We start from the raw sequence: 26,385 nt of genomic DNA, 5'->3' as shown, positions 1-26,385 counted from the left end.
ATTATTTTATTATGTTACACAAGGCTTAGTATGAGCCAACTGAAGTGTTTTTAGTCATTTTTACTCACTATGGGTGTAACGATTCATTTCATATCATAATTTGTGGTTGATTCATAGTGAGTATTCATTTTAATCGCTCTGATTCATTGACCTAACATCGATTCAGGACATCTTTAGCCAAAACCTCAACCAGTGTGACTCAGAGATAAATACCTGGTACTGAACAGTGCAGGTGAGGTTTTCCAGATGTTTTGTATTTCTTGCAAGAGAATCAAGTGTAAATTAAATATGTGTACAAACAAACAAGTAAACAAGAATTAATGGCAAATTCTTTCACATTTTAGTTTCCTAAAGTTCAGCCCACTGTTGTTTTTCCACATCAAAATAATCCAAAGGGAACCTTATTAGAACATTCAACCACACTGTATGTATGCATGTACATGTCTGTTTCCACACATTGGACTGGAATGATGGACTGTTCAGTTCTTGCTGCATCACATGTGTGTTGTCTGCTGTGATGTACTTGGTTGTTTTGAGGTTATAAAAAAATAACCATACAGAGTCTCAATCCAAATGATATTTTCCAATATTGATATGTTTGAATTTATATCATTTTTGAAAAGATTTTATAATGTTGTCGATTTGATTAACAACTTACCTTTGACAGATCAATGTCGTTGGATCGTAGAAATAGAATTAAGTCACTGAATTGTTACACCCCTATTACTCACTTTTTGGCAATGGTAAAAAAGGAAATTTTAGATTTTTTGTTGTTGTTTATTGCTAATATTATATAATAATAATAATAATAATAATAAAGTGAAAATAGGTTTTTATTGGTTAAGAAAAGGTTTGGAAGAAACCTAAGATTTAAGGGGGGCAGAGTACTAAATTATGAAATAATAATAGCAGTAATAAAATAAATAAGCAGTAATAAATAATAAATCAAGTTCGTTTTTAAACACATGTTTTAAAACATATCATAAGTATATTTTTCATTATATAATTAATTTGGGTCTGAACATAGAAAAAAAAAGGTCACGGGACAGCCCAAACGGCCTGTGATTGGCTGAGCGTGCCCCGTGAGTGTTTTGGTAAACATAATGAGCTGCGTGCGTGCGCGCGCATAGCGGTTGTAATGGAGGATCTCGAGAAACTATCTCGAGTCTTAGCTAGCAGGCAGCCTTTTCCCCGTTATTTGCCATCCGGTAGTTTTGATTGATCGTAGATTGTTTGTATCGCAGGCCACGGACTCCGGTTCGATCGAGAGCAAGTGGTGAGTAGCTTCGTGTTGACGCAGCAGAGAATCGAAACTCATGAACTCGCAATGCTAACCCCGAGAGGTTGTACGATAACCAGGAAGATCCGCGCTGACGCTAGTTATGTTACAGTTTGGGTACAGTCTATTTCCTGGTATGTATTAGTTTCGTTGAAAACGGTTGACTCTGTTAACACGAGGAATACTGTAGGAGGACGTGCGTTTTATTTTATTTTATTTTATTTGTGTGCCTGTACGGTAAGAATGCTAATCCTTGTTCACTACGAGCTGAACGGGATTTACTTAGCATGAGTGTACCGGAGTCTGCTCTAGAGTGTAGACGTATCCCACCACAGTCAGTGCAAGTGTTAAGCCGTATTGAACCGATTTTTTTCAGTAGCATTTCTCAGAATTGTGTAATGTTTCGACAGAGTCGACTCAAACCGCCTGCATTTGATTTTATTGTCGTGTAGAACGAGAGCTGCTAATGGGAGCAAAACCTCTAGCGATGCTAACTGGTTAGCTAACATTCTGCTCCGCAGAGAGTCTGGTTTCAGAATGAACTATGTATCTTTAGCAAATTGCCACCAGTCGTTTAGTCAATTTGGGGTTAGCATATAAAATAAGTACACGTGAGGGCAGATTTTAAAGAGACCGGGATTAACCAATCAGGGACGTTCACTTATTGCCGGTTGTTTGTAAACCGGAAATTACATCATAGAAGTACACCTGAGCGCAAAGCATTTTTTTGGCCTTTCTCTTCAATTCCCCAAATCTTGCCCTCGCCAATAATCTTATTAATGGTCTTATTGCAAAAATAAAAAGGTCGTTTTATTTGACAAATTAGCTAGTAAATTAACTTTTCATGGGACCTTTCTAGCTAACAAGTTAGCCAGCAAGCAGACTAAGTTGGTAGCTTCTTCTGTCACTAACTCGGAGCTAAGTGTTTATTTTTCTTTCTGTGATCATCTTTTTTATGCCAATTAATTCTTGTTTGGTGGAATTCATTTTATTGACGAACATTTATTGATACCTTCTGATCTCTGTAGCAGGGATTGTGTGCACGGGGTAGAAGGAGCTTAAACCAAAATTGAACAAAAACTGTTTAGTTCTGGCAGTGAAGACACTGTTTCTTGTTAGTTTGCATGTTTCTTGTAAATAAACAGCCTTTCCACATTTTAGTTGTTAGGCTGACGGTCTGGACTTTGTTTCTGGTCTGTGGTTTTCAGGGTGTTGCGGTTGTTTGCACCACTGAGAAGAAAGCGAAAACGATTCTCCACTTTGCTCCGTGCACAAATCATAAGTCCAAAAGTCTTGGGATTCTTTTAGATGTGCTGCTTTAGTTGCAGTGTTGTCGGTCACAGGTGTCTTTCACTCGTGACTTCATGTTAACGCCACTGACGCCAATGACAACTGGACTGAGCAAGTGTGACATCACCCATAGAAAATGACTTGCTTCTGGCTCCAACCAAACAAAGTCAATTCAGTCGCCATTTTTTCGCGACACCGTCTTCTCATTGGTCAGTTTATAACTTAAATAACTTAAACTACAGAAACAAATATCAGGAAAAAATAGAATTAGCAAAAACACGTAAAAAAAAAGGTCACTGAGCAAGAATAGTGATTCTGACAAATATAATAACTAAGCAATAGCTGTTTGTTTCTCAATAGAAGTCCATAGGATTTTGGCTTCTTGGAGCCAACAGGTACTTCCTATATTAAATATTCTTTCTCATATAGAGTCAATGCTTAAAACATGTCTGAATGCTTTCACAAGCTGTTGCTTTTCACCTTTCGGTGTATCCCTTCTGGGGTGGCCACAGTCAATCACCTTGAACTGATTGGCACAGGTGGTTTGGCAGAGATTTTTTTACACTGCTACAGGGGGACCCAGACTTGAGCCCCCTCCTGGCTGCATAGTTTAGCAGAAGTGCGAAGGGTCTTGCCTAAGGGCCCACACTGGATGAAGCTCATTGCCCCCGCCACCTCCCCACCCCCCCTGGGAAACGAACCTTTCACAAGAAAACTTCAATATTGTTATTCATACTTTAATAACTGCTGATCATTAGTTCTTTGAGGTTTTGGTGGATTGGCAACATTTGTCTCTAAATGATATTCTTAAGTCAGTAAAAGTAAGGCTGTGTTTAAAAGGAAATTGTATCAATAGAAATTGTTCTTTACTTTCAAGAAGCAATGATAATTCATTAAATTGGCAAATTAGTTTTATTTAATTAGTGTCGATTTTTAAAATTTAGGTCTTAAAAAAGACCTTTATTAAATGTTTTGTGCAAAAAAGGATTGAATACATTTAATTTGTTTGTGAAAGTGCTGGAAATTTTTATTTATTAATCGTTTTTGGAAAAAGAGTCACAACTGAATTGAATCAAATTGTTACCTTTTGAAGCTAAATTTAAGAGGATTTAACAATCTGGGGGTAATAATTAACTCTCAGGACCCATTTTATGTTTTGGTTCGTAAAAATGTACAAAAAAATCTTTATATATATTTTTTTACCTTTCAAAAAGTGCCCCAGAACCTTTTTTTAAACGCCAACCAAGGTTAAAGAAGGAGCTATAAATTATTACCATTTTCAGTTATTTTACGATTTTAGTTTGATGTTGTGCATACATCTACATTTCTTCCACTCTATAAGCATATCATAGCTCACAATATTCCTTTAATGTGCAGGAACTCCCACTCAGCTTAAGAATGGCGTCCGACGTGGTTTCTCCAAACCATGGTTCCAAGGGCATCATGACTTTTTACCCCACTGCTGAGGAGTTCAAGAACTTCAACCGTTACATTGCCTATATAGAGTCCAAGGGAGCTCACAAAGCAGGATTGGCCAAAGTAAGTATGAGGATCTCCTTTAGTATTTTATTTTTAAGGGAATTGAATTTCTTCCAGAAATGAAGCACAAATAAAATCAATCTTATTGAAGAAATAATCATTAAATTAAACCTTTTTTTCCAAATTTAGACCAAGTTGTTTCCATTTGCTACTTAAACTTCCATAAACTGCTTTCATACATAACGTTTCCTAAAAAAAAATATCTTTGCCTTCCAACAAGATTGTTCCACCCAAGGAGTGGAGGCCTCGCAGGTCGTATGACGACATTGACGATCTGGTGATCCCAGCACCAATCCAGCAGGTGGTGACAGGCCAATCGGGTCTTTTCACCCAATACAACATACAGAAGAGGTCCATGACCGTTCGAGAGTTTCGAAAAATCGCCAACAGTGACAAGTGAGACAGAAATCGGGACATTTAAGACAGTTTTGCTTTTTATATATGTATTTATTTATGGAAACGTGGCGTTAACCGATGTCCTCCACAGGTTTTGCAGTCCTCGTTACGATGACTTTGACGAACTGGAAAGAAAATACTGGAAGAATGTTACATTCAACCCTCCCATATACGGAGCGGATGTGAATGGATCGCTATATGATCCTGTGAGTTGACCGCCCATGGCGTCGTTCCTGTGACAACCTTTGGTTTGCCGTTTCCAACCTTTTTGTCAATCTTTCTTTCTATTCTGTTACAGAATATCAAAGAATGGAATATTTGCCATTTGGGCACCATCTTGGATACTGTAGAACATGAGAGCGGCATCACCATTGAGGGTGTCAATACCCCCTATTTGTATTTTGGGATGTGGAAGACCACTTTTGCATGGCACACTGAGGACATGGACCTTTACAGCATCAATTACTTGCATTTTGGAGAGCCAAAGTCATGGTAAGGATATTAATACAAAGCTCGGGTTCTGCCTCATGCTTTGCAGTGGGGCAAAAAAGTATTTAGTCACCCTCCAATTGTGCAAATTCTTCCAACTTAAAAAGATAAGAGAACTAAAACCTCTTAAACTCCTTTGAAGTCCTCTGGAATTAATGAAAAAAAAAAAATCAAATCTTGTATTTAACCCCTTTATGCCTACATTTATTTCCAATTATATAAAAAAATCAGTGTTGCCATATTAAGTGGAGTAAATGGTTTGTTGTGAATTTGATTTGAAATAGTTTATTTTAAGCAATCAAAAAAAAAATGCACAAAACATTACAATCAGCAGTTATTCATTCATACAAAGATGTATCAAACTTAGGATAATTAGACAATAAATCAAAGACTGCTTGAAAGGGAGTGAAAGGAAGCCAACTTTTATAATCCCACTCTGTTATACTGTAACCATTTTCATTACATGATCTGTCATTATCCGGTTCCTAGCTTCTATCAGACAGAATTAAGAATCCTGAAGTATCATAATTCACACGACCAAGATGAATTACTTATTATGGAAAAATAGAAACAACTATTTTAGAAATCAACATAGCAAATGCAGATCAGTTATCTAAATTAGAAACAGAGAAGGGGTTAAACCAAGTTTAACCAAGTAAGAGAGGTTCATTTTTTTGTATCCCCTGTCATTTAATGGGTTCCGATGAGAACTATATCCCGAAAGACCACAAAACTAGCAAATATGTTGTAATTAACTAGCAGTTAATCCGCTTCTCTGATAGGTTTTTGTCAAGAAACAACTTTTTTCTCAGGATGTTTTTTGGGCAAAAGCTGCGTGTTATTTCTGGAATGTCTCGCCACATTTGAGACTTTGCTAATTCTTCATTACATATGAATCATACTGGTAAAGTTGTAATAAGCAAACAAATCTGCCCATTAAACATACTGTTTTCTCAAAATTCTCCGTCGTTGTCCTACCTGGGTCAGAACATTGTTGGGTTTACACGCCGGCGGGAGTCATGGCGGTGACGCAGGTCGATAGTAACATAGAAAATGCCTACATTTAGATTTTTTTTAAACCTAATACTCAACCCGTTATTTATTTATTTTTAAGAGCCTTTCCTGTTTACTGCTTGCTGGCCGTATTCGTCAGCACAGCGGAGCCGCTCCAGGGATGAGCAGCTCGCCTGGTTCCGACCCGCTCCTGGTTCAGACCTGCTCACAAAAATACAACAGCTGGTCAACAGACGACCTGGAGAGGTTCTCCATGAAGAGGCTTTTATTCACTTCTCATTCAACCTCATTCAACATGTACTGTCATTTTAGAAGAATTTCCATCCCAAAACAGACTCTGGTCCACGTTCACACCCGCAGACACGCCCCCGCCGCGCGTTCGTGCTGCTTTCTCGCACATCCCGACGGTGTTAAAGGCCCCACGACAATCTTAAATTAATAGTTACTTTACAAAGCCATAGAGATGAAAGAGCCGCAGGTTGCCGACTCCTGGTATAGACAAATCAATTGAAAGTGTTTTGCATTTCTGTCATCTGTCTTGGCCTCAGAAGTTATCCTAAAGAAAACTAACAGATATATCGTTGCTGAACTCGCTTTTCTCTTGACTTTTGCAGGTATTGTGTTTCTCCAGAACACGGCAAAAGATTAGAACGCCTGGCTAAAGGTAAAGAACAGAAGACTATGTCAACAGATGGATATTTTGATGATTTTAGAATGAATGTTCTGATTTGTTTTTGTTTTTTACTCCATTGGAGTTTGATTGCATTCACGCACCTTACGGTGTTTTCATCTGTGATCTCAGGTTTTTTCCCCGGTAGCTCCCAGAACTGTGAGGCCTTCTTACGGCATAAGATGACTCTCATCTCCCCTTCAATACTAAAGAAATATGGAATACCATTTGAGAAGGTAAAAGAAATGTTTTTTTGTTTTTTTTTAAGTGAACTGTGGGGCTTTTATGGAGGCATTTGTAATTCTGGTGCTGCTCCTTCAGATTACCCAGGAGGCCGGGGAGTTCATGATCACCTTCCCGTATGCCTATCACGCTGGCTTCAACCATGGCTTCAACTGTGCCGAGTCCACCAACTTCGCCACAGAGAGATGGATTGAGTACGGCAAGCAGGCGGTGTTGGTGAGGAGCAACTGTGAAAAGAAAAAGTTTGATTATTCAGAAGAATCTCCGTCTGATTTAAAAGCCTCTCATCCGTCAGTGCTCCTGCCGTAAGGACATGGTGAAGATCTCCATGGACGTGTTTGTTAAGAAGTTCCAGCCAGATCGCTATGAGCAGTGGCTGGCAGGGCGAGATGTGACTTCGATCGACCACTCGCAGCCCACGCCGGAGGCACAGGAGTTTCTGGGCGAGTCTTTTTGTGACGTCAGTCAAAGCCGCAGCTGTAGCTCCAGCAACAGATATGGGGAGGACGGAGAGAAGCGAAGGTATGTCCTCAGAGGGTGCCCTGGTATTCAGATTATTTTATTTTTTGGAGTAAATTGTTCTTTACTGGGTCAGGACGCAGACTGACTTCTGACTCCATCTTTGTTAGATATCAAATCTTGTTTATCAGGTCAGGAAGCCCCTCACTCCTCATTTCAGCTCCTGCCTTTCTGGTTGAAACATGGACGGATGCTGCAGCTGCAGATGTTTTAGTTTCACTTCTTTACTTTATTTATTTTTAGGAAGATCGCATACAGCCTGCTGTTCTTATCTTTTCAGTTCTCTAGATCAATTAAACCAGCAGAAACCACACCGAAATAACCAGAAGTTATTTTGTTTTGTTGATGAATCGCATTTGTTATGAGGTGATTGGAGTTTGCCTCTGATAACGTGAAGTTGGCTTTTGTGGCTTCAATGTCTGTAAATGTCAGGTTGTCTTATTTTTAATAGGACAGCCTCCTTATGCTTTTGGAACGTTTTTCTCAGCACTCACAGGATCGAGACGAAGCGACACCGGGTGTGTCTGGAGGTGCCCAGTGAGGTTGCTCTGAAGGATGAAGATGATCCTGAGCAGTATGGAAAGCGGCCACGGCTCAGCCTCATACCCCCCCGACCTGCCATTCACGACGGCAAGAAGAATAAAGGTGTGGCATGCGCTCTGCCGTGTTCCTGGTTTCCTGGTAGCCACTTTGGATTGTGAGCCTCTGAGATTCAATAGAAATGTTATTTGTCATTTGCTTTTTCAGGCCCGCCAAAGTTGGTCGTCACGCCGACCAAGCTCACTTTAATGGATCCGTTTCACAGAACCTTAACGCAGAGTACCTGTGAGGGCTGCTGTGCTCCCCATTACTCCAAGACCCGCGCGCCCACAATATTGGGCCAGTCAAACTCCAGAAACGGACATTTGGCGGTTTCAGTGGCTCCAACTAGGACAACCGGCGCCGCCCCAGCCGTCCGGAAAATGGGCGTGGCCAGCTTGCTCTTTCACAGGACACTAAGTCCAAAAGACACGCTTCAAGTGCACAGCTACACTTTGGAGGGCCAGCGACGGCCTCCCACGCAGCTGCAGGTCCACAGCTACGCCAGGGAGCACCAGCCGCGCCACTTCCAGCATAAAGCCTGCACACAAGCACAGGTCCAGCAAGTATCTGCAGCCCCCAGCGCTGAGGCGATGGAGGCGCAGCCAGAAGCCACCAGGATGCCGGCAGCCGCAGCTCAACATGAATCGGAGACACCGAGTCCTTTGGTGCAGAAATGGAGCGAAGCAGCTGAAGAGGACATACCTGCAGCTGAGCTCCCATGCAAACCTGAACCCCCAACCACGCAGACACAACTTACTAAAATACCCGTCTGCAAAGCTTACAATCAGCAGGTCAGTGGTTTTGATGACTCACTTTCAAAAACAGTAATGAGGCTTTGAAGATCACTGGAATTCCAAAACCCAGTCTCCAGCAGACCTAGTTTGCTAAAAAGGATTCATTTGATCTCACCTTGTCTCAAAGAGCTTGCACCGACACAAAAAGGCCCCTTTATTTTTTTTGTTTTTGCACAAGCAAGAAGTTTTGGTCAAACTGAACGAGAAACATTGACTGTATAGAAGAACTGGACCGAGCGAGGGTGACATCAGCAGACACAAAAAGGCTTCCCGAAGTATGTCAAACGTTCAACCACATACTTTGATTAAGGCCTCTGAGTGGCCAGTTTATAACTTGAATTACTTTAAAAAAATTATTTAAAAAAAGTCTTGCAGGAACTTGTTAAAATAAGGTATTATAGCAAAAATGGTTATTCTGACAAATAGAATGACTGATAATAACTGTTTATTTCTTAGTAGAAGATTATTGGAGTTTGGCTTCTTGGAGCCGGGGGGGGGTTGCTTAGTCCAGTTCTCATAAACAGTCAATGGTCAGAAAACAATTGTGCGACACTTGTTAGAATCAGGCCAATGTTGGAGAAACAGGCCTGTCATCAGCAGCAAGTGAATTACAGCAGAAATCTCTGTCTTGGCTCCAACACACCTGAGTCAGAGGCTTCACAACAGGTGAAACACAACCAACAGATTCCTGTTTGCAATTTCTCAAAACATTCATTGATTCATTTAGATTTTTGTTACTGTCTTAGAAAAAACTAGTCAATAATGTTTGCAAGTTATACAGAACGTTTAAATGCAAAGTTTTTTTTACAAAATAAAAGCATCACAAAACAGAATTCAAAAAAAAAATCTGATCATAATCCCACCCATTTGGTCATTTTTAAAAACATAAGTACACATAGCACAAAAAGGGAATGTTGCAAATGGGAAAGTATTCACATTTTGTTAGAAAATACAAAATATTATATAATTATGAGCAGTAAAGAAAGACTGTAGACATTGTTAAAGACAGGTAATGGGACAAAAATGTATAAAAAATAGATAAATAACAAAACAAGCACCTTCCAAATAAAATACTATCTACTGGCTCTATAAGAAAGTAAATACATAATATTGAATTAAACGAAAAATTGAATATGCAACAATTAAATAAGTAATTCACTATTTAATTTGAGTACAAAAATATTGTTAAAATTGAATGAACTAATTGAGACATACAATGGATTTAGATGTAAATAATCTGAATTACATCAAAGTTAAAAAAGGTATATCTGCTGTTTGCACGTGTGCCGTGGGGATGTGGGAAATGTGCACATGAATGCAGCGCAAGAACAGTCAAGTACATCATGTATTCATGTGCGCATGGAGTATGACTGTCCCAGAATGCACTTAACTATAGAAATGTGGACATATCTGCGTGTTAGATGGAACTGGTTGACGTTTTCATGCTGTACTGTACTCCTACTTCTCCAGCAGGTGTCAGAGGAACAGACTTACTGCAAGTCCATGGCAAAGAAGCAGCAGGAGGGGACTCTGCTCTGTAAGCTGCCGCGGCACCATCCTCTGTTCAGAGAGGACATCGATGAAGGTCTGTACGACTATAGCTCACCTGTTGGTTCATCACGATGTTCTTTATTGGTCCAGCAAACTCTTAGATTTCTTGAAGATCACTAGAAAAGTACTGTATTTATCACTGTCAGTCAACCAAAAAAGAAAAAAGGTCACAGTTGCGCTAAATTCGGTTATCGTCTCTCAGAAGTGGATGTGGATCTAGTGGCTGAACCAGAAGAGAAGGAGGAGTGGGCCAAGCCTCTCGTTCAGCTGTGGCAAAGCCGACTATTTAATCCCCAGGCAGAAAAGGAGTACAACAAACAAGTCGGTCTGCAGGCTCCGTACTGTTCCATCTGCCTGCTGTTTCACACATACCATCAGGTAAGACCCAACACCCCCTCTACACAGTTATTATTCCAACATTTTACTTTCAAATTGATAAGTAAAAAATAAAAATCTCCCCAAACCGGCAGTTCAGAAACCCTGACACAAGGGGGCTCCCTTGTTCTACCATGAATTTTCATTTTAAAGAACAGTATTATTGTTAACTATTAATATGATGCAGCAACAGAACTCAATAAGGAAGAGAGTAAAACATTTCTATGCTTTGTAGTTTGAAATCTATATGGAGTTCATGCTGGGGGTTGCACTTTTTAAAAAGTTTTTTAACTCATTTCTGTTGTGTTCTCTCCTTAAAGCTGGAGTCCCGCCAAAACTACGTTCACTCCGGCCATGGCAACTCATGTCTCTGTTAACCCTTGTGCTATCTTAGATGACCCCACCCTTACAATGACGTGTCCTCCCTACCATGACAAAGGAGGATAAAGGTGGAAAGATTTCATGTAATCCATGGACACCAGTGAAGATCACAAATCATTGCAGAAAAAAGGTTCACAGCACTGTTTAGTGGGTCTAGATGACCCAACTCCCAATGTTTAAGTGCCTACGATAGCACAAGGGTTAATCGACACATATTTGCGACTTTCAGGGTTCTGCATTCAAAACTCTTGCGTTCACGTGTAGCCACACCCATTTTTACGACCATTTATGGGCTGTACGCAGCTGTTTGGTGTGTACACAAAACTAGTGTACACTAGTTGAACTTTGACCAATCAGGAACTTGGATTTCAATCGTTTCAATCGTCTGTAAATAGTTCATGAAGGAGAAATTAGTCATCTGGGTTTGTGCCCGACTGCAATTATGACACCGAATCTTTCATATAATGGAATAAAGCTGTTAAAGGAACAGCCTGGATTAAGATTTGCACCGCCTTAACCTTTCACACCAAATCTCTTCCACCTGCAGGTACATGCGCTAGTATGAGGTAGCGATAGTCCAGTGTGAACACCATAGGCAGAATGTGCTAAAAGCACGTAGCATAACAGGCCGCATGTTGATGTCTTCTCATGCTGTGATTGTATAATCTTTTAAAATCATGATTGTACATATTTAAAAAAAACAGAAAAGTTAACATTGTTTAATTTTTTAAATTTATTTTACATTTGGGTCGAAGCTGAATCTGATGGCTGTATTTTTAATGTTTCAAGCCCTAAATGAGTTAAATGGAACTTAATCGTCTTGAATGTTGCTTCTCCAAAGTCGGAGTCCGGTAACGGTGCGGTCCTTGTGAAGCGGTCAAGGGGGCGTCAGTGGTCCAAGCCGCTTATTCCTGAGATGTGCTTCAACACCCATTCCAACAAATGCAGCGATGGCGGGCAGGGACAGCTGTCCAACCCCAACGTAGAGGAGGATGGAACCAGCCGGCTGGTCAGCTGTGCTCAGTGCTGCGTCCGCGTGCACACAAGTAAGTGGAAAGACTGTAAAAGGGAGGGGAGCATCTCAAACTATAGACCAAAAACCCCCCAGTAATTTGGATTACAGTAAACCCTTGTTTTTCGCGGGGGTTACTTTCCAAAAAGAACCCGTGATAGGCAAAATCCATGAAGTAGAAACCTTTTTTTTTTTTTTATAATTATTATAAAATTAAATACTCTATTATACATTGAAAAGAAAGAGCAAACCATTTTACAGGCTCAAGCTTTGTTTCACAAATAAAAGTACTTTATAAAATGTTTTTTTCAACAAATAACTTCTGTACTGTACTGTCAAATAATAATTTTAATCATCAATGTGAACAGAAGGCTTCAAATTGCGGAGATTAGCCCCGCCCACCGCGACCCAAGTAATTGGATTCAACAGGAGAAAATTCGAAATTATTATGAAAAAAATACAAAGTAAAATGGTAAATGGCGTATACATATATAGCGCCTTTCTTCCTACAAGGACAAAGCGCTTTACAGTCACTGACCCAGTCACACACACATTCACTCACACATTCACACACTGGTGGTCGGACAAATAGTGACCCAGGTGTATTTCACTGCTCTTCAGACTGAGCCGCTGCATCGACTCCGTTCTGCAGTGTTTTCTTCTTTTGAAGCCCGCGGTGCAGCTGTGTTTGTTCAGGAGAAGAACATAGTGATTGGCAGTTGTTGTCGCTCTTTTTCTGTGGGTTCTAGAGAAACCCGAAATTGCAAGAGAATTTGAACGTACGTGTTGTAAATTTGGCAAGCTGATTTACGTACGTGTACATATTAAACTGCACCGTTACTGACGCACAGGTAGAGAAGAAGTTGAGTGACTTTTTAGCCAATCAGAATGCAGAACACAATGCAACGATGTAAATCCGTGAAGTAGCGAAACTGTGAAAAGTAAACCGCGTTAAAGTGAGGGATCACTATATTTCTGTTTTGTTTACTTTCTAAAGAAGTTTACTGGATTCTGTCCACCACATCCGTCTTTTACTCTCTCTTGTTTACTCACGTGTCTTAAATACATTCGCTTTTCACCTTTTCAAAGCGGCTGCTCCAATTGCTAGATTAATAACCCCAAGATAACAAAGGTAACAAAAACAAGCTTCTTTAGGAGGTTTCTTCAGCGATGTTAGCATCCTGTTGTTAGCCTCCACTTTAACATTTAAGGCTAAAACATCAAATTTTAAGGAGTCCCACACAAGTTTAAACCAGCTGCAAATATTTCACAGAGAGCGAAGATTCAATAAAATAAAGGTCTAGATTTGTGGAAGTTGTTTTCGATTTGTGTGAACTTGTAAAAGGGCCTTAAGAATTTTCCTACAGCAAGGCTAAATTTGGGATCCATCTGTGAGAAACTTTAGCACCAACAATACTTCTGTGTGAATAAATCAAGATTTATTTAAAAACAAAATATAATTTTTTTTCTTTTTCTGAAAGATAACCTGAGCTTGAATTGAATTCTGAGTTTTGTAATGTTCATTTATGAGAAAGGGGAAAAAAACTGTAAGGTTTCTTTTATTGAATATCTATAAATCATTGACAACTCATCAAATCTTCATCATCTGTAAAACATCTGCAAACATTTAATACTGAAACTGAATTTCATGGACGGGCATTTTAATTTGAAAAATCTTTTTTTTTTTTTTTAGAAACCGGAAGTTAAAAAGTTGAAAGGTGAACTTTGGCCTCGGTCCTTAAAAACACCCGTCTGTGGCCTTGAAAAGGTTGGAGACCACTGAGCTAGGGACATGGCAAAGTCCCCATAAGTGCTCAAAAGAAAGTTAGTTTAAAAAATTCACTGCAATAGGAAATCCGCAATTAGAATGAAACAAAAAAAAAATCACAAGGAACTTTCTGAAAACACAAGACAACACTGCCAAAAAGCACATTCAGTTCATCTTTTGGCGCATACATTTTTATGTTTGTCTAAACAGGATGTTGTCTCAATCAATGTTGACCACGCTTTAATAAAAAAATTCGATGGGGTTAAACGGCGCTGTTAGCCGGACAGGAGATGTGACGTGGGTTTGTGTCTCCATTTAGGTTGCTATGGTGTATCTGCTGATGAAGAGGACTTGGATGATTGGCGCTGTGCTCGCTGTGAGGCCAACGCCCTCACTGAGGTCAGTTCAGGACACTATCAGCGGCCTGCTTCACGTCATTATTGCAGCCAATGAACTCACATGTTTGGTGGCAGAGCTGCTCTAATGATAATAGAAGCTGATTTGCTCAAATGCAGTTCTTTCTCATGTAATAAAGATTATTCGGTATAATAATGAGCACAGGAGTGACTCATTTACAGATCAGGTAACAGCTGTTTATTTTGACTTTATCAGTCATGTTTACTGGGTTCCTTAATGAAACTGTGACTTCCTGGTTTTTCTACAAGTCATTTTACTCACATGTTTAGCTGACTGTGACTGGTCTGAAAGGCGTTTGTTTGCTCTTGTTTGAGTTTTAAAAATGATGCAGAAGTGACGCTTTTTCAGAGATGAATTCTTCTTTTTTCTTAGACTTTAGTTTTCAGATAAGTCCTGGAAATTTTGGAGCTGGTGGCGAGTGTGTTTGACTCCGGCACAGGTGTTGTCAGAAAAGAAAATTAGTGAAAATAATGTTTGACAACCGAGGATGCGCAGTTTGAAAATAGTCTGAATTGAATTGACTGTATCTGGGAACTGGACCGAGGGAGTGTGACGTCACTCACAGAAAAAGACTAACTTGCAGCTCCAACCAAATGAAGTCAATTCATTTTTTGGCGGCATGTTGGAGCCAGACGATGTCAGTTAAGTCTTGATTCGTGTAAAACGGTATGCGTCGTCATTTCTATAGCAACCACTTTCAGGAGTGAGCTTGTTGGGATTTAGTCCACACCCCTACCACTTGAAAAGCTACACAAGGGGTTTCTAACGCTCAACGTGGGGCCAGCAGACACCCCAGACATGTGATTAGTCAGTTTATAACTCGAATAACATGCAATAGAGAGAAAGTATAATTTAAAAAAAGGATTAACAGAAACATGTTAAAATAAGGTATCAGAGCAAGATTGGTTATTCTAACAAATAGAAGGACTGATTAATAGCTGTTTATATCTCTATAGACGTTTATTGGATTTTGGCTTCTTGGAACCGGTGGGTTCTTCCTAATTAGAACGTGTCAGTCCAGTTTTCTTACACAGTCAGTGGTTTTAGGTCAAAGAAGGGATGTGGAACAAACTCTAAAGATGAAAAAAAAAGCTGTTAAAAATCTGGGATTGTTTTCTAAATCCAACCCTGGAGAGGCTCCTGAAGTACAATTGGTGACTATTACTAATCCACATTGTCCATGAGTCTGCATTATTTCACTTTGGTTGACAAATTGCATACAGAGGCCGCCTAGATTATACTCACTGTGTACATGTGGAAAAAGGTTTCAAAAGGATTGTGTCAAAAATCTTTCCTTTTTTCTGCCATCTTCCATGGATTTGGTTTTGAATAGTACAGTTTGTGAGGACCACATTATCAGGACGCGCATCAAGAGTTACATCAATGACGATTGTTTTGGGTTCAGAGAATTCTGAACAAAGAAAAGAACGTTTTGTTGAGTTGAGTGTCCTCGTAAAGAATAAAGCAATAATGTCAGTAATATGATTAATACATTGTTATAAAGTTAACATGAGAGTCAAAAGGAAATGGCTACTTTTGAAACCAGCCTCCAGTGGTCACTCGAGGTACTGCAATTTCTTTATAAGTTAGATTGTACATCCATCAGAACGTGGAACCTTTGGTTGTTTGGCTATACGTTTAACTCCGATTTACACAAAATATTGAAAAGGTTCTTGAAAAAAGTGATCAGTGAGAACTTTTTTAATGCACATAGAATAAACGAGTACAAAGGTTGTAGAGGAAAACCCAACCCCCACTCTGGCTCTTCCTTTTGAACACTCTCTTCCTTTATTTTGGTTTACTTTAGAATTTCATTTTCTTTTCTTTTATGGTTTTTACAGTGTATATAAAAAAGATTCCCCTTTGACCACAAGGAAGTGGAGTTCCTCTTTACCTCAAATAACCTTCACTCTGTCGAAGGCTTTCTACTTGTTCTGCTTCCTGTCCGTTTGTTCTTCTTTCATTTAGAAATAATATTTCTGCATATCATTTGGCATCCTAAATATTATTATTTTGGAAAATCTCTCACAAAGTCTAACGGTCTATATGCCTGTCAGCGTTTTTTAAATCGCTCGCTTCGCACAGCCATTGGAGTGGAATCTCCCCTGTGGCTGCAGAATGGGACGTCTGCTGGTGCCATCACCAGCAACTGGAATTTGACGACCTTTAGTGCAAATTGGGTAATTAAGATGGCGTTAATCGAACGAGCGCAAAGACAACTTAAAGAATGTATTCAGGAACTGAGTGAGCGAACCTTACAACTGGCCAAGCGCAATTCTAACCGAGGAATACCGCGTTTTACAGCTGGTGTCTTTATTAGGTGTCTTTATTTTGCAAATTTCGGCCAATCAGATCAAACAGAAAGGTTACCGGCCACAAGATGCAAAAACATCCCCATAACACTGCGCGCAAACCCAGGAGCGTTGCTCAGTTCACAACCGTACCCTTGTAAAATACGGGGTCACTCGGTCAGAATTGCGCTTGCGCAGTTGTGAGGTTCGCTCACTCAGTTCCTGTATACACTCGCTCAGTTGTCTTTGCGCTCGTTCGATTAATGGCAGCCATGTAACGCCATTAATATAGCCTGAATTTACTGCAGCAACAAGAGTATTTGATCACGGAACGACTCTGTCCATCAAAATGTCTTTTTAAGTCAAAGGACATACAGTACCTACAGACAGTAGCGGTTTTAGGCACAGGCCTCACGGGCAATTACCCGCAGCACAAATTGATAGGGGGCGGCAGGTCAGTGCATGGAAACAAAACAACAAAATCTGCGCCGCTATTGTTTTTCTATTATCTGTAATATCACAGAGTTTGGAACGGCCTGAAACCAACGAATTGGCGCTGCCTGCAGCTGCACGCGCTCGTTGTTTAGTGAAAGTTTAAACAAAAAAAGAGCGTCACATTTTCAAGTCAGGATGACCTTCAATTATTTTTGTTCTGTAGGACTGCTGCCTGTGTTCTCTGAGAGGCGGAGCTCTGCAGAGGGCGAACAACGACAAGTAAGTGTTTGCAGCAAAGGAAGTGAAGGCCTCTTCGGGTTCCTGGAGTTTCTTTTTTCGTTTTTATAAAGAAGGACACAAATTTTTTTTATAGTGGGGCTGCAGTTAACATGAGAACGCTCATTTTTGACATAAATGCATTTCAATTCTTGAAATTGATTCTGTGGAGTCCCATATTCATGTGGGTTTGCTGAACTTCCTGTGGTTCAACAAGGAGGAAGTGTGAGGAAAGTAGGTTTCACTTGAAGTTGGTCAGGTTTTCCCCTCTTACGTATATGGTGGGTTTCTAAAAGTTAAGCTCTCTTATGCAATCAGCCACTTTTGCTCACAGGACGAATATATTTCTAAAAGTGGCATTGATACAAAGGTTAAGAATAGAACATCCTGAATCTGGGTGGGGCTAAAAGGGCTAAACATTTACAGCTGAGCATTTGGCGGAATACATTTTGATAAAGTTCTCACTTTTAATTCAATTCAGTCCATTTATAAAAAAAAAACATATATACAAACATCAAACCGATTCCAAGAAATCGGTTTGTTTTAAGCTAAATAATTCAACAAAAAATCAATAGAAGCATGGCACTCTGACCATTCTGCACTTTCCCTGAATCCTCCCCGTGTTTGCCTTTCCCACAGGTGGGTTCATGTGCTGTGTGCCATCACCGTGCTGGAAGCTCGCTTTGTCAACATCACCCGGCGAACCCCCATCGACCTCTCTGCCATCCCGCTGCCCCGCTTCAGGCTGGTAAGACTGTGCGGTTCTGGCACTTTGCTGAGCTAGAATGGTCATGTGGTCATCCTTGCTATGCTACAAACACGCCGCCCTGGGCCACTTAGATGAAAAGTCTGTGTAAACGCATGTTTTCCAGCTTCAACATTGAAAACTCGCGTTCACGTGAATCCACGCAAATTTTTACGGTCTATGCTCTTGGGCTCTATGTAGTTAAACCAGGTGGAACTTTGACCAATCAGGGACTAGGAGTCGGTTGTGACATGGTTTCTCGGTTCACCTCTCTCAGTCTTGCGTTTTTGCCAATTTATTTTGTTTGTGTGCAATGATGCATACTTATTTTTTTTTTTTTTTTTTTTTTTTTTGCGTATTGTGTTTCTCGTCCTGAATGGCTGCTGTCCTTCTCCAGTGGCGTGTGTCCTGGACATGACGGGTTCAGCCTCCCACGTTGACAGAAATCTTCAATCCTCATCAGATCTTTGTTTTGTAATCTGTAATACTTGACTTCTATTTCTACAAAGGTTTGAACTTTAAGAGTTTAAACAAGAGAAAAAAGTGGGACAAAGTTCATGTCTGCCTGAGAAAAGTGGATAAAAAGTGTGGTGAGGGGCTTTACACCCTAAATAATTGATCTATAATTGAAAAAATTAAGTTTACTATTTGGTGGTTTTCATCCATCGCAGGTTCTTTTTAGAACACTGTGAAGGAAACTTCTTGCAGTCTTCAGCCGTTTTCATTTCTTTAATTTTTCTCTCCAAATATATATTTTTCTCTCCAAAGAGACAGGAAGTGCTGTCAAATCCTGTGATAACACTCTTTCTTCCTTAAATCTGGGCCCTCCTCTTTTTCCTTTCTCCATTTTTTCCCCCCTTTAAAACCCTTTTGACCCCTGATTGGCGCCTCTCCACAGAAGTGCGCATACTGCAGGAAGCGGATGAGGAGGGAGGTGAAGGGCTGCTGCGTCCAGTGCTCCCACGGCCGATGCTCCACAGCCTTCCACCCTACCTGCGCTCAGGCGGCCGGCGTCCTCATGCACCCGGACGACTGGCCCTTCGTCGTCTTCATCACCTGTCACCGACACAGAGCGCCCGTCATGCCCGAGGTACACCCCCCGCCACCCCAGACATTTCACATCGAAGTAACAAGCGAAGACTTCCATGTGATCACCTGGATTTCAGCTTTGAATCGAGTCTTCCTGTTAAATAATCAGAGCATGGCTTGATCTGCAGCCATATTCCTGAATAAGGCAATGCCATGTGACTAGCTTAGCCTGAAAACGTTCAAGCCCCACATAAACCTTATTAAAGATGAGGAACGTGCCAAATGTACTTAGAATATACTTGAATTCTGACGCCTTATTTCCATGACCAACAAACTCTTTAGAGTCATCTGAAAAGCTGGTTAGAGAATTTTCAACTCAACATTATACTAAATAAATGACACAATATTTATTTCACTACATAGCCACAACTCTCTTGTGTTTTTTTTTGTTTTTTTTATTAAACTTCGGGTGCCATCAAACACTGAAAAAAATAGTGACAGTACTGGTAGTAATATGTAATGAAATATCACTAAAGTATGAATATTTTCTGCTCTGTAGTACATCCTCTATCCATTAGAGGCAGTAGAAGGGATTTTCCTGCTCATTTCAAAAGTCTCAAAAACACTTTTGGCGAAAAGTTTAGCTAATTTTCACAACTTTATGGTGAGAATAGTCACTTTTTGAAATGACTGCTTGCAGTATTGACCCAAAGCAAAATTTGTTTATAATTAATTCTTTAGAATAGGGTCATGGAAGTAAGGAAACAGCGGTTGTAAACTTTGCTCCTGATCTCTTCCTCCCACATTTTTGATGGGCTGCAGTCCAAACAGTCCGATCTCAGAGAGAATGGTGTAAACCGCTGTTATCTGGTTTTGTGGCCCTCGTAGAGATTAGTCCTTTTGTTCCTATTTCTTGACAGCTGTGTTTTGTGAGCCCAGACTGCTCCTGGATTTAGTTCAGATTTGGTGGACATGTGAGCCTGTAGCACCAGTTTCACCACTTAACAGTTGAGGAACACATGTGCTGAGCCGGCGCAGCCACATGTCAATGACATCAGAGCAGCTGCACATATGCTGAAGGCCTCGCCGTCATAGTCAAGTCTGTGCATGCTCCTGCACGTGTGCAGAAGCACAGTCCCCCCCTCCCCCCAATGCTGTTATCTCCCCAGAGGCCTGCTCTGTGGATTTGATAAAGTTTGAAAAATACTCTCTGTTTCCCTCAGCGTGACAAAACCTCCTTGAAGGAGGTCACCGCGGGCCAGAAGGTGATCTGCAAGCACAAAAACGGCCGCTACTACCACAGCGACGTGGTGGAGCTGACGACGGCCACCTTCTACGAGGTGGTGTTCGACGACGGCTCGTACAGCAACAACCTGTTCCCCGAGGACATCGAGGTCATTAGGGCTGCCGCGCGGCGCCCCACTTGCGACTTATCCTTGTAAAATGATAACGGAAGGAGCTCCGGTTTTTCACCACAGCTGAGGTCTCTGTTTGCCCACAGAACCGCGACTGCATCCGCCTCGGCCCACCTCATAAGGGCGAGGCCGTCCAGGTGCGCTGGACCGACGGACTCATCTACGGAGCCAAGTTCGTCGCGTCACACTCCATCCCCATGTACCTGGTAACGCCCCTCCTCCCCACTCGCCTCTTTTAGCAGGAGTCTGCAGACGTCAGTGTGAGATTCAACACTGACTGTTTTCCCTCAGGTGGAGTTTGAGGACGGATCCCAAATCACAGTGAAGAGAGAAGACATCTACAGTCTAGACGAGAATTTACCCAAAAGAGTCAAGTCCCGCATGGTGAGCATTCTCCTTTGATCAAACCAAACGATAAAACCACGCAGCCGTTTTTTGTTTGGTTTTTTTTTTTGATGGGGGGAAAATGTGAGCTGAAGCCCGGCCTCTCTTATCTTTAAAAACTACAAGCATAAAACAATAAAACATGAAACTGAAAACATGCAGAGACTGTTAAACGGTTAGAAAACTGCTCAGACATGTTCCTGCTGTGGTGTGATGGGAGTGGTTTGTATGAAAAGAGTTTCTGATGGATGGTTTATGGCCTCTAGGTTTGAATGTTCTTCACATATATGTCTGGAAAACATATAGAACTTGGGTTATTTTCTTCATAAACTTAATTGTAAAAATGTAATGTAGATTAGCAATTCTTTGATTTATCTTTTTCGAAAATTAGCTTTTCAAAGTAAAACAAAATTTTCACTTTGACTATTGCAAAACTGTTGGGCCTAAAAATGGAGAAAAGGGATGAGATTAGTCATTAAAAAAAGATCGAATGACTAATCTACCGGTGCGGTGCTCTCTCTTGACAAGGTGACTTGAAGCCTATAGTTATCTGGTCAGTTTTTTATCTTTTTGTTTCATTTTTATTTTTAATGTAGTTCCCTTTTTTTACCTTGATGTTGAGACATGAAACTCAACATAGATAACTGAGAAATGCCATCAACGTCCCTTAACAACATCAGCATGAAAACATAGAAAGCAAAGGCCTTCGTCACAGCAGCCCCTACAGGTGGATACGGGCTCTCTGCAGGTGTTAAATGGGCTGACCTGTACGGGGCTCGCACAGGGTTTTTAAGATCCTAGGCCGCTCAGTGAGCCCATACAGAGACAATGTTCGTTGACGTCTTTTTCTACGAGCCTGCTGCAGACGGCGGGTCGTAGCGAGCACTTATACAACACATAATGGTAAGTATGGGTGAAGTAGATGAGACACAGGCGTGTCATGCAGATTCTTTTTCCTTTTTTAAACCCCTCCCCCCCGAACCAGACACCCCATTTGTGCTGTTCACCCCTAAGGCGTCGCTTGTGTGCCGCCTGACTTTTAAAAATGAGGACATTAGACAATCGGAGTGTGGTTTATGTACACATCTTACAGGTGCTTAGAGACTTACTTAGGTGCGTCTCACCTGTACACCGCGGGCGCACGCAGCCTTTGGGCGTCCGTCAGTAAGGAGCCAGTACGGGCACCTTATTGACAACTAGAGTTTGGCATAAGGGCATCGTATGACACCATCACCCATTCATCAGGATGTGTAACTTTCATTATCTTTGCAAATACTTCACGATACACTTCCCTCCACTAAAATCTAAAAAGATAAAAATTAAACCTACACCCCCTTGGAGAACTGAGGAAATGAAACAATTGAAGAGACGTTGTAGATCTGCCGAAAGACTTTGGAGAAAACACAAACTTGAAATAAACTATCAACTATACCAGAACCAACTAAAACTATATAGTCAAACAGTAAAACAGACCAGAAATTCCTACTTTGCAAACATCATTTCTGAAAATAAAAATAACCCGAGTCCTCTTCACCACAATTGAATCTTTAATCAACTCTAATGTGAATAAAAACACAATGCCAGCCTCCGCCTCATTGTGTGAGGACTTTGCAGACCACTTCAGGAGCAAGATCCATTCTGTCAGACCTAACATCGTAAATGAATAGAAAAAAATTTCTTTGGGAAATGATGGCTTGATCTTACCTGAGGAAGCACTGGACAGTTTTGACCTGGTTGAAGCTGCAACACTTGGTTGAGTTTTCTCCCAAGTTAATCCAACGACCTGTTTTTTAGATCCCATCCCTACATCACTTTTTATATCATTTTACGGGTCTTTTGAGAGTGAGATTTAAAATATTGTGAACTCCTCAACAGACAGGTATTTTTCCTGATGCCTTTAAAACGGCAGTGGTGAAACCGTTACTCAAGAAAACTAATTTAGACCCTTCAGTTTTTAATAACTACAGACCTGTGTCCAACTTGCCATTTTTAAGTAAGGTTTTAGAAAAACTTGTTTTTATTCAGCTGAATGAGTTTCTCTTACAAAACAACATTTTTGAGATAAACCAGTCTGGCTTTAGAACGAACCACAGTACAGAGACAGCCTTGTTGAAAATCATTAATGATGTCAGGTGTGCCTTGGATTCAGGTCAGATCTCAGTACTAGTTCTGTTAGATCTAAGTGCAGCTTTTGATACTGTTGATCACCTGATCCTTGTAAACAGACTTAAAAGTCTTGGCCTTTCAGGGACTGTTCTCAAGTGGTTCGAATCTTATCTCATGGAGAGAAGCTTTATGGTAAGCTTTTCTGGGGTCCATGAAATAAATTGTGGTGTGCCTCAAGGTTCCATCCTTGGCCCCTTGCTTTTTAACATTTACATGCTTCCTCTGAGGAATGTCATCAGAAGCCACAACATCAGCTTTCATAGCTATGCTGATGATACCCAGCTACACATAGGTATGTCTCCTGATGACACGAGACCAATAGAAACACTTTTTAACTGTATTTTAGATGTGAACTTATGGATGGCAAATAATTTACTGAAGCTCAACAAAGGAAAAACTGAAATTTTAGTTATCGGTCCTGAAGCTTAGAGAGAGAAAACAGTTTCTGGAGTTAAAAGAACTTTCATTAAGCCATTCAGAAACAGTCAGAAACCTGGGTGTTATCTTCGACTCTAAGCTGACTTTTATCCCACATATTAAACAGGTGGTTAAAACTGGTTTTTATCATCTTAGAAATCTGGTTAGGTCTGCCCACTACTCTCTCTTGCTAATATGGAGATGCTAATGCATGCTTTTATCATGAGTAAAATAGATTACTGTAACGCCCTGCTTGCTGGTCTTCCAAAAACCAACATTAGGAACCTTCAGCTTCTCCAAAATTCTGCTGCTTGAGTTCTCACCAAGACCAGGAGGCGGGCTCACATCACCCCAATTTTAAAATCCCTGCATTGGCTCCCCAGATGCTCCAGGATTGATTTTAAGTTTCTTTAACAGTTTTTAAATGTCTAAACGGTCTTGCGCCATCTTATTCATCCAATCTTTTAGTAAGGTATGAACCCTCGCAGACCCTGAGATCCTCTGGTACTGGTCTGTTAACCATTCCAACTGTAAAAACCAAAACCTACGGAGAAGCCTCTTTTCAACACTATGGCCCCTGTTTATGGAACAGTCTGCCAGAGGACCTGAGAGCCGCAGAGAGCATTGCAGTTTTTAAGAAAAGGCTAAAGACCCATCTTTTTAACCTGGCTTTGAGCTAATGTTTACTACCACTATTTATTTATTTGTTTTATTTACTTACACTAGATTTTAATGTGTTATTTTAATTTACCTTATTTCAGTGTTTCATTGTTTGTTGCTTTTATCAATAAGTTTTATTTTTTCATTCTCTTTTTCATTTTTTATTTATTTTCCGGTGCTTCCTCAGTTGGGACCTCTCCCTCTGGGTCGGCTGCTGTTCAGCCACTGCGGCTCTAGATGGGAACCTGCATCACTTCTTAGCTGTGGTGGAGCGGTCCCCGCCTGTGATGCTGCATTTGGCTGGTTATGCAGCTGTTCACAGAGAGGGAGGTTCCAATTATTAGCGTTTCCAACATCCTGTTTTCGTGCTCAGCCTATTTCTTATTACTCATCGTCTTTCCCCATTAGTTAGGGGGTGGGAGATGTGAAAGAACTGGGGGGTTGTGTAGGTACGGGGAGGGGGGCCCTGTTTTTATTTTTATGTATTTATTTTTGTGCTTGTTTATTTAAATTTCATGCTTGTTTTTATATTATTTTGTTTTGTTTTAATGTGTAAAGCACTTTGTGTTATATATTTTTATATGAAAAGTGCTTTATAAATAAAGTTTGATTGATTGATGACAATGGTACATCCCATTTTCATGGCATCCCTTGAGGTGGCAGTGCAAAACTCACGCTACGTTCACACTGGGCATTGGATGCACATTCAGGAAAGTGCTGATGGGGCGTTTTTGAACACACATTTAGGCGTTAATGGCGTTCACTCTGGACAAGCAGTACTGTTTACCATCACATGTCCTCCACCTACAGAGAGCCCAAAAACTTACTTAAAAACGTGTGAACACAAGAGTTTTGAACACGGAGGCCTCAAACTCCTGTACATGAGCCTCCACAGGGGGGGGTCAACACCCCGTACGGGTGCAAAAGGTACTACATGCTGATATTTGTATTACGGGTACAATTAGTAATACATTTGTTCAGTTTGTGAACTGATCCGAAAATAGTTGTCTGTTGTTGTAACTTGTTGATGTGTGGAGTACTGTGTGACCTCGCTTAATGCACATAAACATGTTGGAGATTTAGAACCTCTGAGGTTATCCCTTCAAAATAAAAGCCTGTTTTTGAGTGGAAAGCTGAAACACCTGGCACAACTGGTTTCTAAAGTGTACAGGTTGAACTCTCCTTTTTCTGAACGCCTGAGGTGTTGCTCTGGCAAAGCGTGAACTCTGTTGTGTTTTGTCTTCAGTCGGTGGCGTCGGACATGCGCTTTGAGCTCTTCAACCAGAAGGAGGTCAAGCAGAACGCCAAGAGGCAGCGGGTCATCAACTCCAAATACAGAGAGGACTACATCGAGCCTGTCGTCTACAGAGCCATCATGGAATAAAAAAAAAAACCTCAAGTCATCCCCATCCGCCAACTCCTCCAGCAGCTCCAAAGAGCTCCAGGGCTTGTTTTCTGCAGACTCCTCGGGAAGCAGCTCCTGTTCTTCCAGGGCCTCTCAGGCTGCTCATTTGAAAAACGACGGCTGGGATTCATCATGACTCCTGCGTGAAACACTTTGATAGAACTCCATCATGCTCTCTCCCCTTTAGTTCATCAATTACCAATTCTCAGGAAGAAGCCATCAAGCTAAAGAAGCTAAAGTTTGGATGGAAAATGTTGTTGGTTTCCTCATCAACTGACTTTTCTTCTAAGTTATTCATTTGGATGGAGCTTTGCTTGCAATTGTATTTGTTCAACCTCTCCGTTTCTTTATCAGTCAGTGAGATCGTCCCCCTGAGCTTTAAACAGCTGAGAAGTTATAGGATCGGAAGGCTCAGCCTTACAGTACCAAGGGCCAATAATGCCTCTGTTCTCTATGTAAATATTAACTTATGCAAAGCTGTTTTTGCCACGCCCTTTCCTTCACCCTGTAGAAACCCTCAGAAATCTTTATATTTATTAAATGGAAAAGTTCCCGTTTGGATGGAAAGCGAGTTGAGGATGTCTCTTTCAGCAGAAGCACTTATTGTTTGATAGACACGTCTTTTTGCAGCTTTATGTTGTGTGTTCAGGTCCGACTTCCATTCCCCTCCTGGTAGGGCGAGGTTGCTTGCATCTGTGTAGGATAAGGTGAGCCGACACCGTTTTCAGCTTTCATATTTTTGTGACTACTGTTCTCGTCTCTGGATATTTTTTTTTTAGCCCACGGCTTTAAAACTGTCCACTCTTTGTAAAGTGAGTAAAGTTTCAGCTAAGAAAAAAAAAA

At 40.8% G+C, this 26,385-nt stretch overlaps 1 protein-coding gene across 3 annotated transcripts; it reads left to right on the top strand.

Moving 5' to 3' along the window:
* Positions 1-1,052: 1,052 nt before the first annotated feature.
* On the top strand, positions 1,053-26,385 carry kdm4ab (lysine (K)-specific demethylase 4A, genome duplicate b). 3 transcript variants are annotated; one of them, XM_011486385.4, is made up of 22 exons: positions 1,053-1,276; positions 3,947-4,108; positions 4,329-4,504; positions 4,596-4,710; positions 4,803-4,996; positions 6,622-6,671; positions 6,810-6,913; positions 6,999-7,136; positions 7,216-7,442; positions 7,927-8,084; positions 8,187-8,812; positions 10,286-10,400; positions 10,569-10,744; positions 11,964-12,168; positions 14,222-14,301; positions 17,269-17,324; positions 17,961-18,069; positions 18,965-19,156; positions 20,319-20,489; positions 20,597-20,716; positions 20,802-20,894; positions 25,384-26,385. In XM_011486385.4, the coding sequence occupies exons 2-22, from the start codon at positions 3,968-3,970 to the stop codon at positions 25,519-25,521; spliced, it is 3,384 nt and encodes a 1,127-aa protein (XP_011484687.1). In that variant the 5' UTR covers positions 1,053-1,276; positions 3,947-3,967; the 3' UTR covers positions 25,522-26,385. The 3 variants fall into 3 exon arrangements, with proteins under 3 accessions (XP_011484687.1, XP_011484689.1, XP_078790935.1); XM_011486387.4 differs by having other exon boundaries at positions 1,079-1,276; positions 10,289-10,400; XM_078934809.1 differs by lacking the exon at positions 1,053-1,276 and adding an exon at positions 1,354-1,413.

The sequence above is a fragment of the Oryzias latipes genome, chromosome 17 (genome assembly GCF_053564925.1).
Source record: "Oryzias latipes strain Hd-rR chromosome 17, Olatipes_Hd-rR_3.1".
NCBI lineage: Eukaryota > Metazoa > Chordata > Actinopteri > Beloniformes > Adrianichthyidae > Oryzias > Oryzias latipes.
Note: the sequence above shows the minus strand (reverse complement) of the source record. Positions and strands in the feature narration are given on the sequence as shown.

What these genes read in the sequence shown, in the direction of transcription:
- kdm4ab (XM_011486385.4), top strand. Translation starts at nt 3,968, where the DNA reads ATGGCGTCCGACGTGGTTTCTCCAAACCATGGTTCCAAGGGCATCATG. An exon ending in CAGAGGGCGAACAACGACAA is followed by an intron (nt 17,325 to 17,960) that starts GTAAGTGTTTGC and finishes CCTTTCCCACAG; the next exon opens with GTGGGTTCATGTGCTGTGTG. An exon ending in GAGCGCCCGTCATGCCCGAG is followed by an intron (nt 19,157 to 20,318) that starts GTACACCCCCCG and finishes TGTTTCCCTCAG; the next exon opens with CGTGACAAAACCTCCTTGAA.